Below are 14,570 nucleotides of genomic sequence, written 5' to 3' on the forward strand. Positions count from 1 at the left end.
GGGAAGAGGCCCAGGGAAAGATAGAGGAGACGAAATCTCTGTAACGTTATCTAGACACTTCTCCCTGCTTTGCAGAAACAGTAAACCCTTCCTCAATCTCTCTTCACCAGCAAACTGCCAAGTGCTTTGTGAGGAGGTCAGGGCACCCAGCCACGGAGAAATAAAGCAATTTTTTAATCCAAGAGGCCAGGGGCAGAATTAAGAACAAATTTCCACGCACAAGGTTACCAGCATTTTCTAAGTACCCAGAAGAGAGCTGAGGCCAGGCATGACATCTAGAAATTAATAAAAAAACCCCAAAACCAAGCAACTCCTCTGCCTTCTGCAGAGGTGAGCAGAAGAGATGCTCGCCAAAGGTGAGGAGGAGAGAATGTACCAAAGAGCTTGGGGTTTGGGCTTCCACCTCCGTCACCTGGAGGTCGACAAGCATGGGTCAGTGCTCACGTCAGCAGACGAGCACTGACCTCGCTGAAAGCCTGGATCCACCGTTTGGGGCTTATCCCAGCGATTCCAGGAAGAAACGTGCTTCATGGCAACTAGTTATTTGGGAGCTCCAATCCAAAACCAACATAACTCACCAGGGCTGGGAAGAAACCCGTTTTCCTTCGTGTCTTGTCAGCACAGCAGACCTTGACCAAAGATCAGTGGTCACAAGAGCACTGACAAACAAAACCCTGTCTAAATGTGCACGGAAACACGAATACGTCTTGACTGACAACGAGTTACTCTCTCTGCTGCAAAATATTTGAAATAAATAAAAAACCCTCCGAGTCAAATAAATGAGACTCAGATACATGAGGTCTTCAGCAGCAGAGGACGGAGACAGCCCACAGACCAGTAGGCAGATGGCAGGACTAAAGGGTGGAAACTCTGAAGACAAAAAGGACAGTGAGCAAGAAGTTTCCAGCATCTGCTCCTGACTCCCAGCCGTATTTCTTCCCCCACCATCCCTCTCCCGAGACCAGCCCTCTGGCCAGAGCCATGCCCTCCCGCTCCCCCAGAAATACCAACTCTGAGGTAGAGCGGACACACAAACTCTTTGGTCCTCGTTATCTAACTGCTTGGGAGTCAAAGAGCACCATGGAACTGCAAAAAAAATCACTATTAGAAGAAAATAAATCGGTGAGCAAGTTCAGCAGAACTACCTTCAGCTTCAGGGAAGGGGCTGGAGAGGAGGCACGTACGACCAAGGGCTAATGCAGCCGGGCGAGACGCTGGCCAGCGAGCACTCCTGTTATTGCTTTTCCGTGTGGTTCATAGCAAAACTATCTCAGGGGGAGAAGGAATGAGGTTATCTCAAGTTTCCCAGCAGAAGAGAGGGGCAGACTAATTTCTGCTGAAGGCATTTTGGACAAGACCACTTTCTGGAATATTTGATGGCAACTCCTGCCCCGTAACCTGTAGAAAAGCTGGGGAGACCCTCCTTCCCTACAGCAGCATCTTCTGGCACATCGGCTTTGCACAAGGTTCTGTCATTTGAAAATTAATCCTACCGTTGGCTGAAGACCACCGATTTTACAGCTCTGCATTACTCCTGCTTTCCACCAAAACAGTCATTTAAAATTTAAGCCTATCCCCGCTCCCAGACAGCGACACATATTCAAGAAATACAAAGGCACCAGGTTTTCCAGGGTGTCAATGAATTTAAAGTCTAGCTTTGTGGCTATTGGGAGCTCCTTTGGGGTTACAAATCCTAACGATAAATGCTCCAAGCATTCCTTTTCCAGCCCGCTCTGCAAACATCACCAAGCCCAGGGAAGGCAGCACGTCAACAGCCCCTATTCCAGCTGAGCAATTACAGAACCTGCTCAAAACCGACCCCAGAGGGAGCTGGCGACAGGGAAACCAGAATTCGCATCCTGCCTGCTGCGCCACCTTCTTAATTTGGGGGAAGGTAAACAATCCTTTCCCAGAAGAGTAAGATTTAGGTCAGATGTAAGGTATCTTCCTGCCCTGGGAGCGCTCTGCTTTTTAAACAAGGCAGAGTCTGTGGGGATGTGGCGAGATAATACATTTAATCACTGCTATTACATAGTACTCAAGAAAGGGCAAGAGCGAGTATGATACCTTGTTTGGGGGAAAACGAAGCCCCGATCCTGGAGAAGGAAGCTCTGGGTGAGCAGAGGGAAGCAGCGCAGGCGGCATTAATTCACCTCCGTCTCAAAAAAAAAAAAAAAAAGGCTTTTCAACCCCGCAGGGCTAACGGGGGTGGCAGGGAGGAGAAATAAAACACTGAGCGGCCCCTTTCAACAATACACGGCGGAGCTGGAGGGAGGGAGGAGCGGCTTTTACTTTCCAAAGGGAAATTCAGTTATAATTCAGGAAATGGTACTCCAGGTCATTGGTGCCCCCCCAAAACCACATGATTCTCACTCGCTTTCTAGCTACCGCTTTGCCAGACGAGCTTCCCTCCGACGGACAAATCTGTCATTTGTTTAGACAATCTGGCTCCTACCTTTGTTCTTTCAACAGTAATCTTTTGTCTCCGTCTTAAAGAAAAGGAGCTTTTCCCTGCGCCGGGGTGGGCATCACACACAAGCACAACTCCCACCACACCAAAAGTGATGGCAAGAGTTTGGGCGACAGGACCCGGCTGATGCTACTAACCTGTGACACCCACAGAGATTTCACAGCTGATGGTTGGGAAGAAGAGAGATTTTTATAACAGAGACGGGACTTGGAGTCATTTGACGGTCCTATTTTAAGCTTAACGATGATGAGCCATTCAGATGTTTCTATTTAATAAACTCATCTTCCCTCCTGCGTGCTCAGTCTTGGTGAGGTGGGATCAAGAAAGCTTTGCCCCTCTTGCAGAAATTTGGGCGGGGAGGGGGGAGTCTTTCTGGGTGTTTTCCACCCACTTTAAGGGCTCAGCGGTTTGGGACGCTGCTCTCAGCTGTGTCGGGATCATTTCCCTGTCCCCAGAACTGACCGAGCCATTTTGAGAGCAATTCTTTTGTCTGTCGACTCCAGGGAGGGGCCTGAAGCCAGGGTGACAATGAACTCTCAACTCCCTCAGACCCGTAATTACAAAGCAGCCGCGGCACCCAAGGCACAAAGGACCAAACAACTGAAATCCCACATTAGCATTTTTTGGCAGATGCTGCTTCAAAGCGAAAGCAGCAAAAATGAGAAAACCTCTTTGGGTGCTTCCCCAGAGAGTTAAATACACGTTGAGGCAGGGAGAGGGGGAACCGCTGCCTGCCTGGCCCAGGAAGGGTTTCATAATCATCCACATCCCCTTTATCTATGCTGGGAGATGCCAGTAATGGCCCCCTGGGGGCAAACTGCACCGTGGACCACTGAGGGCGACAATGCCCCAAAAAGCCGTGGCAGGGCTTGAGGTGGTTTAATGTTTACCATGGAGCAAAGCAAAACCTCGCCTCCGAAATAACAACCTGCCTCCTTTTGTCCCCTGCCTTCCGCGGAGCTGCTCCTCCGGCATCTGAGCCCTTCCAGCACCCGTTTCAGGATTGCTCTCCTCGGCTCACAGCTCTCATCATCCGCAGCTCCACCTCTCCTCTCCAGAAGCTGCAGAGGAACCAGTTCCTACCCAGAGCCCAACCACTGCCCAGGGCAGAGGGCGACCACCCGGGGAGGCCCTGAGTCTCCCAGAGGTGGAGCTGAAATCTGAGGTTTAAAGCCTGCGCCGTCAGGGATCAGCCGAGATGAACGTACGTCACGTATCGCACACGTCACGCGGCGGAGGCTCTGTCACAACCAGAATTCAAATCCTGTGGGAAATGCATGTTAGCCAACACCTCGCTAGCCGGGGAAGCAAACAATAGCAATTATTCCACCAGGAAGGGAGAAGAGATTTACTCATGTACTTGCATATTTTCTCTTAAGTAATGCTCTTGAAACCCTTCAAGCTTTCCGAAGCCAGGTCCTCCTTCTCAGCTCAGAAAAAGGGCGAGCACAGGAGAAGATCAAGATCTCAAAGGAAATCCCAAAGCAAAAGGAAAAGACCCAGGGGTCTCGCCCCCAGCCGCTCAGCCCTGTGCTGAGGCACCACACTGCCGCAGCCAATGAAGACCCAAGTGCTCTCTTACTCCTCACAAAACCGGCTTTATCGGACCGACAGGTACGACTTCCCCCATGCCTGCTCACACAGCAAGCAAAGATAAAGCGGGTACGCTGGATGTCTGTCTTCAAAACTGCCCAAAGGACACAGCTAAGAATCCAGGAAATCGAGCACATACAGACATCCACACTAGATGATACTTCACCAACTCTGCTGCAACGATTGAAGTTATTTCTTTTATGGTGTTCAGTGATCTGGCCCTAAAGACTTCCAGAAGAGAATAAGGGTTGCAGGCAGTGGGGCTTAAGGTACAAAACACCAACATGCCGAAAGCACCAAACGAAGTCGGGGTTCAACCGCAAGTCTTCCCGTGGGTTTCTTCTTTCCTTGCTGTGACTTGGGTGACAAGTACCATCGTGCTGACCGGGAAGCTTCAGCATATTGCATTACAGTAAATAAAAAACCTGGCCACTCTCTACCGGAGAAGCTCAGGAAGGATGGCTGCATCTTGCCAAATGCAAATTTCAAGGCTTTGAGAAAGTAATTTTGGTTTCTAGCCACAAACTGGTGTGAAGAAACTGCTTTGGGGCCTGTAGGAAAGGGGAATATGGCTCTCGACTCCCCCAAGAACACTGCCAGACCTGTGAAACACTAGGAGGAGGCAGAGTTGAAGGTTTAAGAACCGATAAAGTGTCCTGTTTTATCCCAGACAGTGTTTCCATCCCTTGTTATCATCCTGCTGCGGGGATAAGGATGGTGCCCATCTCCAACCTTGCGTACTTCTGGTTTAGCTCGCATTTCAAATCAGCAGAGCAAGAGAAACGCTCAACCATCAGAGGACTCCAAGACCTTTCCCTTGACTCTTACCGACTCCGGTTCTAGCCATCAAAACAAATCTAACCAGAAGATGTCTATGTTCCCACAATATCTTGCCTCCCACAGGTGCCAAACGGCTTTGACAAGCTACCTTCGCCTTGCCCAACACCAGATGCAGCAGAGAAGACGGTGCCGCCGCCGGGGAGATGCTATCCTCCCCCTCCCCCGGCATGGTCCTGACTAAAGGAAGATATTTTGCCCCCCCCTGCCCCTCTGCACCCCAGCAGCCGAGTCCATGGACCCAGGACCCACAGCCACCCCCAAGGCAGGCAACCTGACTCATGGCTCAGGCTCTAGAAATACAAGGGAACAGAGAGTCAAGTTTCCCCTGGCACCAACCCCTCTGCTCCCCCCAGTGCCCCTTCTAAGGTAACCCAGCCCGCCCGCCTCCAAGACCCTCTGCCCTCTCCAGCTACCCTTTTGGAGGGGGGTTTCAAGCTCCCCAGACCCCCATTCGTGCCCCGGGGGGTCCTCACCACAGACCAACAGCCTCCTCCCCAGGAAAAGGTCAGCCCTACACCCGCCTCCCCCAGCGAATGCTCAACCCCAGCCCACCCCACGGAGCCCCATGGGCCCTGCAAAGCCCATCCCACCCGGGTCTCGGCCCATAACCCTCCAGTGCTCACTCCCACACACCCTCTGGAGAGCTCAGCCTCGTCGTCCCCCCAGAGGCCTCCCCCACCCCCGGCTTCACCCCACACGCTGCCCCAGAGCACCGACCGACCTCCCACGCTCACCCCCGGCCCGCCCCGAGAGCCCTGCCTCGGCCCACGGGTTTGCCCATCTCCTCGACCCACGCAGGGCCCGGGCCAGGCCCTGAATCCCTTCCTGTACACACCCAGCCCCAGGCACCCCACAGGCCTCTCACCCCCCCAGCTCCTACCAGCCCCACGCGCCCCACAGCCCTTCTCCCCCCATACCCCTTACACCCCCAAAGAGCCCTCCTCAGCCCCACGCACCCCACGCCTCTCAAGCCTTCAGAGCCCCCCTCAGCCCCACAGGGCCTCCCCTCAGTCTCACGTCCCCCAGAGCCCCCTCAGCACTACACGTCCCCCCACTGAACCCTCCTCTCAGCCCCACAGTGCCCCCCTGGACCCCAGAGCCCCCACAAAGCCCCCAGCCCCACACACCCCGCCCTCCGCAGAGCGCCCCCCCGGCACCCTCCGGACTTCCGCCGGCTCCGGGCCCAGCCCCGTACCCGCCAGGCCGCCGCTGCTCCCGCTGCTGCCCCCCGACTCGGGCCCCGCCGACGCCATCTTGGAGCGCTCCCTCCTCCTGCGGCGGCCGCCGGCTCGCGCGCGGCGCCCGCGCCCCTCCCCGCTTGGCTCCGCCCCTCTTCGCTAGGCCCCGCCCCGCCGGCCGCGGGGGCGGGGTGTGGGGGTAGGTGTATACGCGGCGCCGTCCCGCAGAGCGCACGCGCAGTCCAGGCGGCTACCCCCTCCCCCCCCCCCAGACACACACTTGGACTCGCCCCCGCGGACGCGACCATTCGGGGGGATGAGACGAGAAACGCTTAGGGCGCATGCGCGGAGGGCGGTGAGCGCCACGGCCGCGCAGGTCGCCGTGGGTCACGTGACGGGCCAAGCGCGACCAAAACAAAGCCGGGGGGGACGTGGCACACCGGACGTCACGGCAGGGCTTGCTGTGACGTCACGCGTTGACGTCATTTTCCATATTCCCTCCTCAGGGGCGCGACGTGGCCGTACCGAGGGGGGGCAGGGCCCAGGTGCGGGCCCACAGGCATTGGAGGGGCCCTCCCGTCACGTCCCGTTCCCGTGACGCCGCGCTGGTGCGTGGCCGACCCCGCTCCTCTGCGGCGTCACGCGTGGCCGAGAGCCCCGCGGTGACGCACCCCCGGTTTGCCCCCCCGCGGTACCCCATGGCGGAGCCCCCTCGCCCGTAGGAACCTGCAGTGCCACCTCCGGCCCGCAGGGGGCGCGCCCGCCGCCGTCGGCCGCTCGGCGCTCGCTCCCCTCTGCCTGGCGGCGCAGCGGCGGGCCGGCCAGGACGCGCAGCGGAGCGCCGATCGCGGCGGCGGCGCGATGAGCCTGGCGGAGGGCCGCGCCCCGCGGCGCACGGCCGGTAACCGGCTCTCGGGGCTGCTGGAGGCCGAGGAGGAGGATGAGTTCTACCAGACCACCTACGGCGGCTTCACCGAGGTGCGGGGACGCCGGGGGCCCCGGGGGAGCCCTGGAGCTGGGGGCGCGGGGGACCGGGGGCTTTTGGCGGCCCCGGGGCGAAGGGGACTGAAGGTGTCCCGGTGCTGTGAGGGGCTCGGGGGCGGGGGTTTGGTGTCCCGGGGAGGTAGGGAGTCCCGGGGGGGGATGTCTGGGCGTCCCGGGGGGTGGATGGGGAGCCCTGGGGAGGTGGGTTCCCCGGGGGGGGCGGGGAACGGGGAGCCCCGGGGGGGGCCGGTGGGGTGTCCCCGGGGGGGCAGCTGCGGGGCAGCAGTAGGGGCGGGGGGAGGAGCAGCGGGGACAGGGGGTGTCCAGCCACTAAAGAAGCCGCCCCCCCCGCCCCGAGCGAGCTCCCCAAGGCGATGAGGCCCCCGTGGCCGTGGGGCGGGAGAGCACCGGGGCTCGGGGCTGCAGCCTGGGGAGCCCCGGGGGGGTGACGCTGCCCCTCTGTCCCCGCAGGAGTCGGGCGATGACGAGTACAGGGGCGACCAGTCGGACAGCGACGACGAGGTGGACTCGGACTTCGACATCGACGAGGGCGAGGAACCTGCCAGCGACCAGGACGAGAGCGAGCCCAAACGCCGCCGCCGCGTCGTCACCAAGGCCTACCGGGTGCGGGCAAGCAGCCGGGGACCGGGCTGGGGGCTCGGGGTCCCCTTCCCAGCACCGCGGGCAGGGAACGGGCTCCTCGTTAGGAAAAGCCGAGGTTTAAACGAGGCCGAAGCTGTTTTTCTTCCTCCTCACATCCTCTGCCCCATCCCGTAGGAGCCCCTCAAGAGCCTTCGCCCCAAGAAGACGGACGTCCCCAGCGGCAGCTCCCAGAAGCCCCGAGAGGTGAAATCCATCCCCTTGGAGCTCCAGGATGATGTGGGAGACAGTGAGTGCGCATGGGACGGGCTGGAAATGGGCCCCCTCAGGGAGAGATCCCGGTGAGCCGAGCCGGCCACTGCCCGCCGGTGAGCCCCGTCCTCCCGCCGCAGGCCGGAAGCACATGCGGCAGTCAACGACAGAGCACACGCGCCAAACCTTCCTGCGCATCCAGGAGCGGCAGGTCCAGTCCAAGCGTAAGAAGGGTGGCCCCAACTACGACCGGCCTCTGACGCAGGAGGAGCTGCTGGAGGAGGCCAAGATCACGGAGGAGATCAACCTCCGCTCCTTGGGTGAGCCGGGCACTGTGCCAAGGGGTGCAGGGATCCCCCGAAATGTCTCAGAGAGAGGGGATGAGGGTGTCGGTGAGGCACTGAGTCTCCCCCTCTTTTTGTCGCTGCTTTCCCAGAGAACTACGAGCGCCTGGAAGCCGATAAGAAGAAGCAGGTCCAGAAGAAGCGGAAGTGCGTGGGGCCCGTTATCCGGTACTGGTCTGTCACCATGCCCCTTGTCCCAGAGCCAGGCAAGGAGGAGAACGTGGACGTGGAGGGGTAGGTTGGGGTCACCTCGACAGGACCCTGGTGGGTTTTTCCCCTCCACTGCACCCAGCTGGACCCCGGCTCCCACTCCTGATCCCTCCCCAGACTCTGTTCCATCGTGGTGAGGGAGAAGCAGGTTTGGGGCAGCACCTTGGAGCCTCCCAAGCCTCACACTCCAGTCCTGGGGGGTGGCTCGAGCAGATTTGGCTGCTCTGCCTGTCCTGGGAGCTCCCTTGGGGTTTCCCCCTGCCCTGGGGGTCTCCTGGGTGCTGATTGCGGCTTTTCCAGGTTGGACCAAGACCCGCAGCAGGCCGAAACAGCTCCAGCCCCGGCGCCGGCTTCTGCTGGGAAGTGCTCCCGCACCTTCATCTCCTTCAGCGATGACGAAACATTCGAGCGCTTCTTCCCCAAAGCAAAACCACCACGGCTGCCGGTGCGGGAGATCTGCCCCGTCACCCACAAACCAGCCGTTTACCGTGACCCCATCACCGACATCCCCTACTCCAACATCCGTGCCTTCAAAATCATCCGGGAGGCCTACAAGAAATACATCACGGCGCACGGGCTGCCTAGCGCCGCCGCCTCCGCCGCCCTGGGGACTGCCGCTCCCCCCGGCCCCGACCCCAACGTCCGTCCCACCCGCCAGAAGATCATCATCAAGCAGAGCGTCCCCACAACCTGAACGCCGGGGGTCTGCTGGGGGCTCGTGGCCGCTGCAGGTGGAGGCCTCTCCTCACTCCAACTCCCGTGGGCAACGGTTTGTTGCTGTATTTATCTCCTTCCTAGTTTTTTTTATATAAAAAAGGAAATAAATCCAAGTAGCCTGCGTACAACAAGGGTGCGGACTCTTATTTCCATTCAACACGCAGCGCCCACAGTGCCAGGAGACCCTACGGCAAACACAGGGTGCGTACGACCCCTTGTTTTCTGGGAGACCCTGCAATAAACAAGCAGTTCGTTCTGAGTGCTGCTGCTCCCAGTGCAGCGCTGCCACGGGAGCCCTGATGATGGCAGCCCCACGCAACCCCCAAATGCGATTTTGGGGGCCGTAGAGGCACTTGGGAGCAGAGTCACCCAGATGGTCTTGGGGTAAAAGGGCATAAAATGTCCCTGCAGGGGTGACATCGGGGTTTGGGGGTCTCCGAAGGGCTGCGGTGCACAGGGTTCAGCCTCTCCCTGCGGTGACACTGCGCCAGCCTCAACCTCCCCTCTCCGCCCTGGCCAGGGCACCCCAAGGGGTAACGGGGAGCCACCGGCTCACGAAGGGCTCCCCCGTTGCCCCGGGGGTGCCCCCGCCGTGTCAGGGGCGCTGGGGTGGAGCCGGCGTGGGGCTGGCAGGGCTCGATAACGCCCGGGGATATGTGATCTTGCCCCTCCCCGCCGCCGGCTCGCAGAATAAAACGCTGATCTCATGCCCTGCGCGGCCGGAGCCCTTGGCTCAGCACCGGGGCTCGCACCCAGGCAGGCTCCGCTGCCCCGGCCAGCTGCCAGGTAGGGCCCCGGGGTGGGGGTCCCTGGGGTGGGGGTCCCAAGGGTGGGGGTCCCCAGTGTGGTGGGGGGTGCATCACCTCCCAGGATCCCTGGGTCTGACGTGGATCCCCGCTCCAAGGGATCCCCCATCCTGCCGCCCCCCAGCTCTCACCCATGGGTGTCTGGTCCCCCCCGGGGGCACTGGGTGCGTGTGTCCCTGCAGCCCTGGGGACCCAGGTGTCGGGGGGGCAAATCTCAACCCGGTTCCTCAGGGGGACCCGACCCCGGTGTTGGGGGACTCGTGTCCCCAGCGTTTACCCCAGCTGCCCCCCCCAGGGAGGTGGGGACCCGTGTTGGGGGGCAAAGGGGCACTGGAGGGGGAGGTCCGGGGGGGTCTGGGGCTGCTGGACCGGGACCTGCCCCCCAGGGCAAGTTCTAGCCCTGGGGAGCACCTCAGAGCCAAAACTCAGTTTCCCCACGAGCTCCCCAACCACACTACCCCAGACCCCCCCACCCCGGGGTGCCCCATGGCACCCCCCAGCCCAGTGGGAACCCAATACCACCCTGTGGCATGAAGGCGCCCTGCAGGCCGTGGCATGTGGGGGTCACCATGGTGGGGGGGGTTCCCCTCACGACACGGGGCCTCCCCCAACCCCGGGGAGCCTCACGCCAGCTGCTCAGCCCCCCTGTCCCCCCCGCAGGCCACCCCCCGGCCCCCCACCATGACGTCCTACCGACAGGAGCTGGAGAAGTACCGGGACATCGACGAGGACAAGATCCTGCAGGAGCTGTCAGCCGAGGAGCTGGCGCAGCTGGACATGGAGCTGCTGGAGATGGACCCTGAGGTGGGTCCCGGTGCAGGGGGGCGGTGAGCAGGATGGGTGCCATCTGGCTGCCGGGGTCCCCCAGGGGTGACACGGTGGGTCCCCAGAATGTGCTGCTGCCAGCGGGGCTGCGGCAGCGGGACCAGACGCAGAAGAGCCCAACGGGGCCGCTGGACCGGGAGGCCCTGCTGCAGCACCTGGAGAAGCAGGCGCTGGAGGCCGGCGAGCGCGACGACCTGGTGCCCTTCACCGGCGAGAAGAAAGGTGTGGGGACCCAGGGGGGGACACGGCGGGGACCATGGCGGGGAGCAGGGGGTGCAGGGCCCTGCAGTGCCGGGTATATTTAGCTCGGCAGAACGGTCCTCGCCAGCGGCTCGGGTGTCCCGGGCGAGCTGGGTCCCCGCCAACCCCAGGCACGGCCACCCCCTGGCAATGTCACCCCCCATATGGCCACCCCCTGCAATGTCACCCCCCAGCAATGCCAGCCCTGGCAATGCCAGCCCTGGCAAGGCCACCACGCAGCAATGCCACCCCCAGCACAACCACCCCCTGGCAATGCCACCCCCTGGCAATGTGTCCCCCCCCCAGCATGGCTACCCCCTGGAACATCACCCCCCCAGTACGGTCACACAACCCCCCCCAGACTGTCACCCGCTGGTAATGTCACCCCCCGGACTCCCACCCCTGGCAGTGTCACCCCCAGGCACGGCCACCCCTGGGCCAGGTCACCCTCCAGCAGCGGCCACATCCCTACGCGCCTCTGCCACCCCCATCCCCGTGCCAGCGCGGCCAGCGTCACCTGGCAGGCACGAGGCCGGGCAGGACGTGACCCGCATCTCCGCGCCTAGGGAAGCCCTTCGTGCCCAAGAACCCAACACGGGAGATCCCGCGGGAGGAGCAGATCACGCTGGAGCCTGAGCTGGAGGAGGCGCTGGCCAACGCCACCGAGGCCGAGATGTGCGACATCGCCGGTGGGTCTCACGCGGGGCTGCCGCCTCACACCGCAACCTCGCACGGGGCAACCACGCTGCACCGCAGCCTTGTGCAGGGCAGTCACGTCGCACCGCAGCCTCACACAGGGCAACCACATCGCACCACAGCCTCGCATGGGGCAGCTATGTCACACCGCAGCCTTGCATGGGGCAGCCATGCTGCACCGCAGCCTCGCACGGGGCAACCACACCGCACTGCAGCCTTGCGCGGGGCAGCCGCGTTGCACCAACAACCTTGCACGGGGCTGCTGCATGGCACCGCAGCCTCACACAGGGCTGCCTTGTTGCACCACAGCCTCGTGCAGGGCTGCTGCGTCGCATGACAACCTTGCGTGGGGCAGCCACTTCACACCACAGCCTTGCACGAGGCTGCTCCGTTGCACCACACCCTTGCACGGGGGTAGCATGTCCCACAGGAGCTTCACATGGGGCAGCATGTGGCACTGCAGCATTGCACAGGGCAGGGAGCACGTTGCACGGGGGCCAGCATGTTGCACGCCTGCCCCAGCCCCGTGTCGCACCCGTGCTCCCCCCCGCCAGGCGTGTGCTGGGGCCCCCCCGCCTCGCCTGGGTCCCCGCCAGGGCCCGGCTAAAAGCAGCGCCGTGCCCCCGCGCTCGGCTTTCACTGCTGGCCCCCGGCCCACCCGCTCCCCACGGCTTCCCCGGACCCCCCCGCACAGGGCTGGGAGGGTTGCGGCCACCCGCGAGGGGACTTGAGGGGACCGGGGGGGTCCTGGGGTACTCTCTGACCCCCCCGGCCCCGCAGCCATCCTGGGCATGTACACGCTGATGAGCAACAAGCAGTACTACGACGCGATCTGCAGCGGGACCATCTCCAACACGGAGGGCATCAACAGTGAGTGCCCTGGGGACACGGGGACAGGGGACATGGGGACGAGCCCCCCCGGCACAGGGGACATGGGGACACAGGGTCCATGGGACTCTTCAGGGGGGATTTGGGGACCGGAACCCCTCCGTGATTCCCCATGGTGACCCCATGCACGCGTGCAAACACGTGTGTCCCCGAGCGTCCATGCCCCCATGCGTGGTCACGTGTGTCCCCGTGCACACGCGTGTGCCCCAGGCGTGGTGAAGCCCGACACGTACAAGCCGGTGCCGGATGAGCCCCCGAATCCCACCAACGTGGAGGAGACGCTGCAGCAGATCCAGGCCAACGATGGGGCTCTGGAGGACGTCAACCTCAACAACATCAAGGTGAGAGACCTGGTAGCTGTGTCCCCAGGGTGGCCCCAGGGTGCTAAGCCCGGTCCTGGGGTGCCAATCCCCATCCTGGGGTGTCCCCATGGGGCTGATCCCTATCGCAGGGCATCTCCAGGACACCCCAAGGTGCTGGTCCCCATGCTGGGGGGCATCACGGTGGGGTTGGTCCCTGTCCCAGAGCGTCCCCAGGGCATCCCTGGGGTGTTTGTCCCCATCCTGGAGCAGCTCCAGGGCACCCCAGGGTGCGGGTCCTCATTCGGGGGCATCTGTGTCCCCTTGGTGATATCCCACATCCCCTCGGTGCCACTTACATACCTCCGGTGACATCCTGCATCCTCGGGGATGTCCCCATTCCCTTGGTGACACCCACGTCCCCCTGCCGCAGGACATTCCCATCTCCACGCTGAAGGCCATCTGCGAGGCCATGAAAACCAACACCCACGTCAAGAAGCTCAGCCTGGTCGCCACCCGCAGCAACGACCCCGTGGCCAGCGTGAGTCCCAGCCCTGTGTCCCCCATGTCCCCACACGTCCCCAGACAGGGAGGGGACGTGGTCCCCTGCTCCCAGCTCCATCCTGGGCACCAGCAAGGCCAGGTGACGGTGGTTTTTCCACCATCACCTGGGTGACGGTGGTTTTTCCACCATCACCTGGGGCATCGATGGCCCAGGACGTGCCAGAGGGGGGGTGCCAGCCCCGGGTGACACCCTGAGGTGACACCCTGAGGTGACACGCAGGCCGTGGCCGAGATGCTGATGGAGAACAAGACCCTGCAGAGCCTCAACATCGAGTCCAACTTCATCACCAGTGCCGGCATGATGAGCATCATCAAGGCCATGTACCACAACACCACGCTGAGCGAGCTCAAGGTGGACAACCAGGTAGGGACGGGCACCCACGGGTGGCCCAGGGAGGGGACAGGGATGTCCCCAACTTCCCAGTGTGCCTGGTTTTACCCTGGCCCTGCAGTGCCAGCGGCTGGGCGACACGGTGGAGATGGAGATGGCCACCATGCTGGAGCAGTGCCCCTCCGTCGTGCGCTTCGGCTACCACTTCACGCAGCAAGGCCCCCGCGCCCGCGCCGCCATCGCCATCACCAACAACAACGAGCTCCGTGGGTGTCCCCCGCGTCCCCTCCTGGGGCAGGAATCGGGGTGGGGGGTCCCGGCCCTGAACCCCCTCTTTCCCCTGCCCCCAGGTCGCAAGCAGAAGAAAACCTAACACACCCCCTGCGGCACGAAAGAGCTCCGGCTCCTGCTCCCCGGGACCGCTGTAAATAAAGAGGACGGAGAGACGCAGCTTCAGGATCCGCTCGGATGCATCCCGGGGCAGGATTTGCACTCGGGGGCCGGAATGGGGATTGTAGGGATGGGCTAAGGGAGGGTAATGGCGCCAGAGAGGCAGCGGGGGCACCCCCCCTTCGCAGGGCTCAAGGCCCCCGTTAGCCTTCGGCTGTTAATCCATGGGGGCCCAGCCGGACGCCTGGATCCCCTCGGGGAGCAGCAGGGCCGGGGTATTTATACCTGGGGGATTGGGTTACGGCACCAAGAGGGGTGGGGGGAGCAGGGCAACCCCCCCGGC

The 14,570-nt window shown here is 62.0% G+C and overlaps 2 protein-coding genes across 3 annotated transcripts; both read left to right on the plus strand.

Moving 5' to 3' along the window:
* Positions 1-6,942: 6,942 nt before the first annotated feature.
* Positions 6,943-9,225, plus strand: VPS72 (vacuolar protein sorting 72 homolog). 2 transcript variants are annotated; one of them, XM_059832350.1, is made up of 6 exons: positions 6,943-7,059; positions 7,537-7,689; positions 7,843-7,954; positions 8,058-8,237; positions 8,354-8,495; positions 8,712-9,225. In XM_059832350.1, exons 1-6 carry the CDS (start codon positions 6,943-6,945, stop codon positions 9,163-9,165), a joined length of 1,158 nt encoding a protein of 385 aa, XP_059688333.1. In that variant the 3' UTR covers positions 9,166-9,225. The 2 variants fall into 2 exon arrangements, with proteins under 2 accessions (XP_059688333.1, XP_059688334.1); XM_059832351.1 differs by having other exon boundaries at positions 8,772-9,225.
* Positions 9,226-10,675: 1,450 nt separating this feature from the next.
* On the plus strand, positions 10,676-14,221 carry TMOD4 (tropomodulin 4). Its single transcript, XM_059832259.1, has 9 exons — positions 10,676-10,798; positions 10,885-11,041; positions 11,626-11,748; positions 12,536-12,625; positions 12,854-12,984; positions 13,376-13,483; positions 13,727-13,870; positions 13,959-14,103; positions 14,188-14,221. The coding sequence occupies exons 1-9, from the start codon at positions 10,676-10,678 to the stop codon at positions 14,208-14,210; spliced, it is 1,044 nt and encodes a 347-aa protein (XP_059688242.1). The 3' UTR covers positions 14,211-14,221.
* Positions 14,222-14,570: the final 349 nt, after the last annotated feature.

Source organism: Gavia stellata, chromosome 33 (genome assembly GCF_030936135.1).
Source record: "Gavia stellata isolate bGavSte3 chromosome 33, bGavSte3.hap2, whole genome shotgun sequence".
Taxonomy (NCBI): domain Eukaryota; kingdom Metazoa; phylum Chordata; class Aves; order Gaviiformes; family Gaviidae; genus Gavia; species Gavia stellata.

Excerpts from the sequence above, each read along its gene's own strand:
- VPS72 (XM_059832350.1), top strand. The coding sequence starts at position 6,943 with ATGAGCCTGGCGGAGGGCCGCGCCCCGCGGCGCACGGCCGGTAACCGG. Across the intron at positions 7,060-7,536 it reads CCTACGGCGGCTTCACCGAG|GAGTCGGGCGATGACGAGTA; the intron begins GTGCGGGGACGC and ends CTGTCCCCGCAG. Across the intron at positions 8,496-8,711 it reads GAGAACGTGGACGTGGAGGG|CTCCCTTGGGGTTTCCCCCT; the intron begins GTAGGTTGGGGT and ends CTGTCCTGGGAG.
- TMOD4 (XM_059832259.1), top strand. The coding sequence starts at position 10,676 with ATGACGTCCTACCGACAGGAGCTGGAGAAGTACCGGGACATCGACGAG. Across the intron at positions 11,749-12,535 it reads CGAGATGTGCGACATCGCCG|CCATCCTGGGCATGTACACG; the intron begins GTGGGTCTCACG and ends CCGGCCCCGCAG. Across the intron at positions 14,104-14,187 it reads CACCAACAACAACGAGCTCC|GTCGCAAGCAGAAGAAAACC; the intron begins GTGGGTGTCCCC and ends CCCTGCCCCCAG.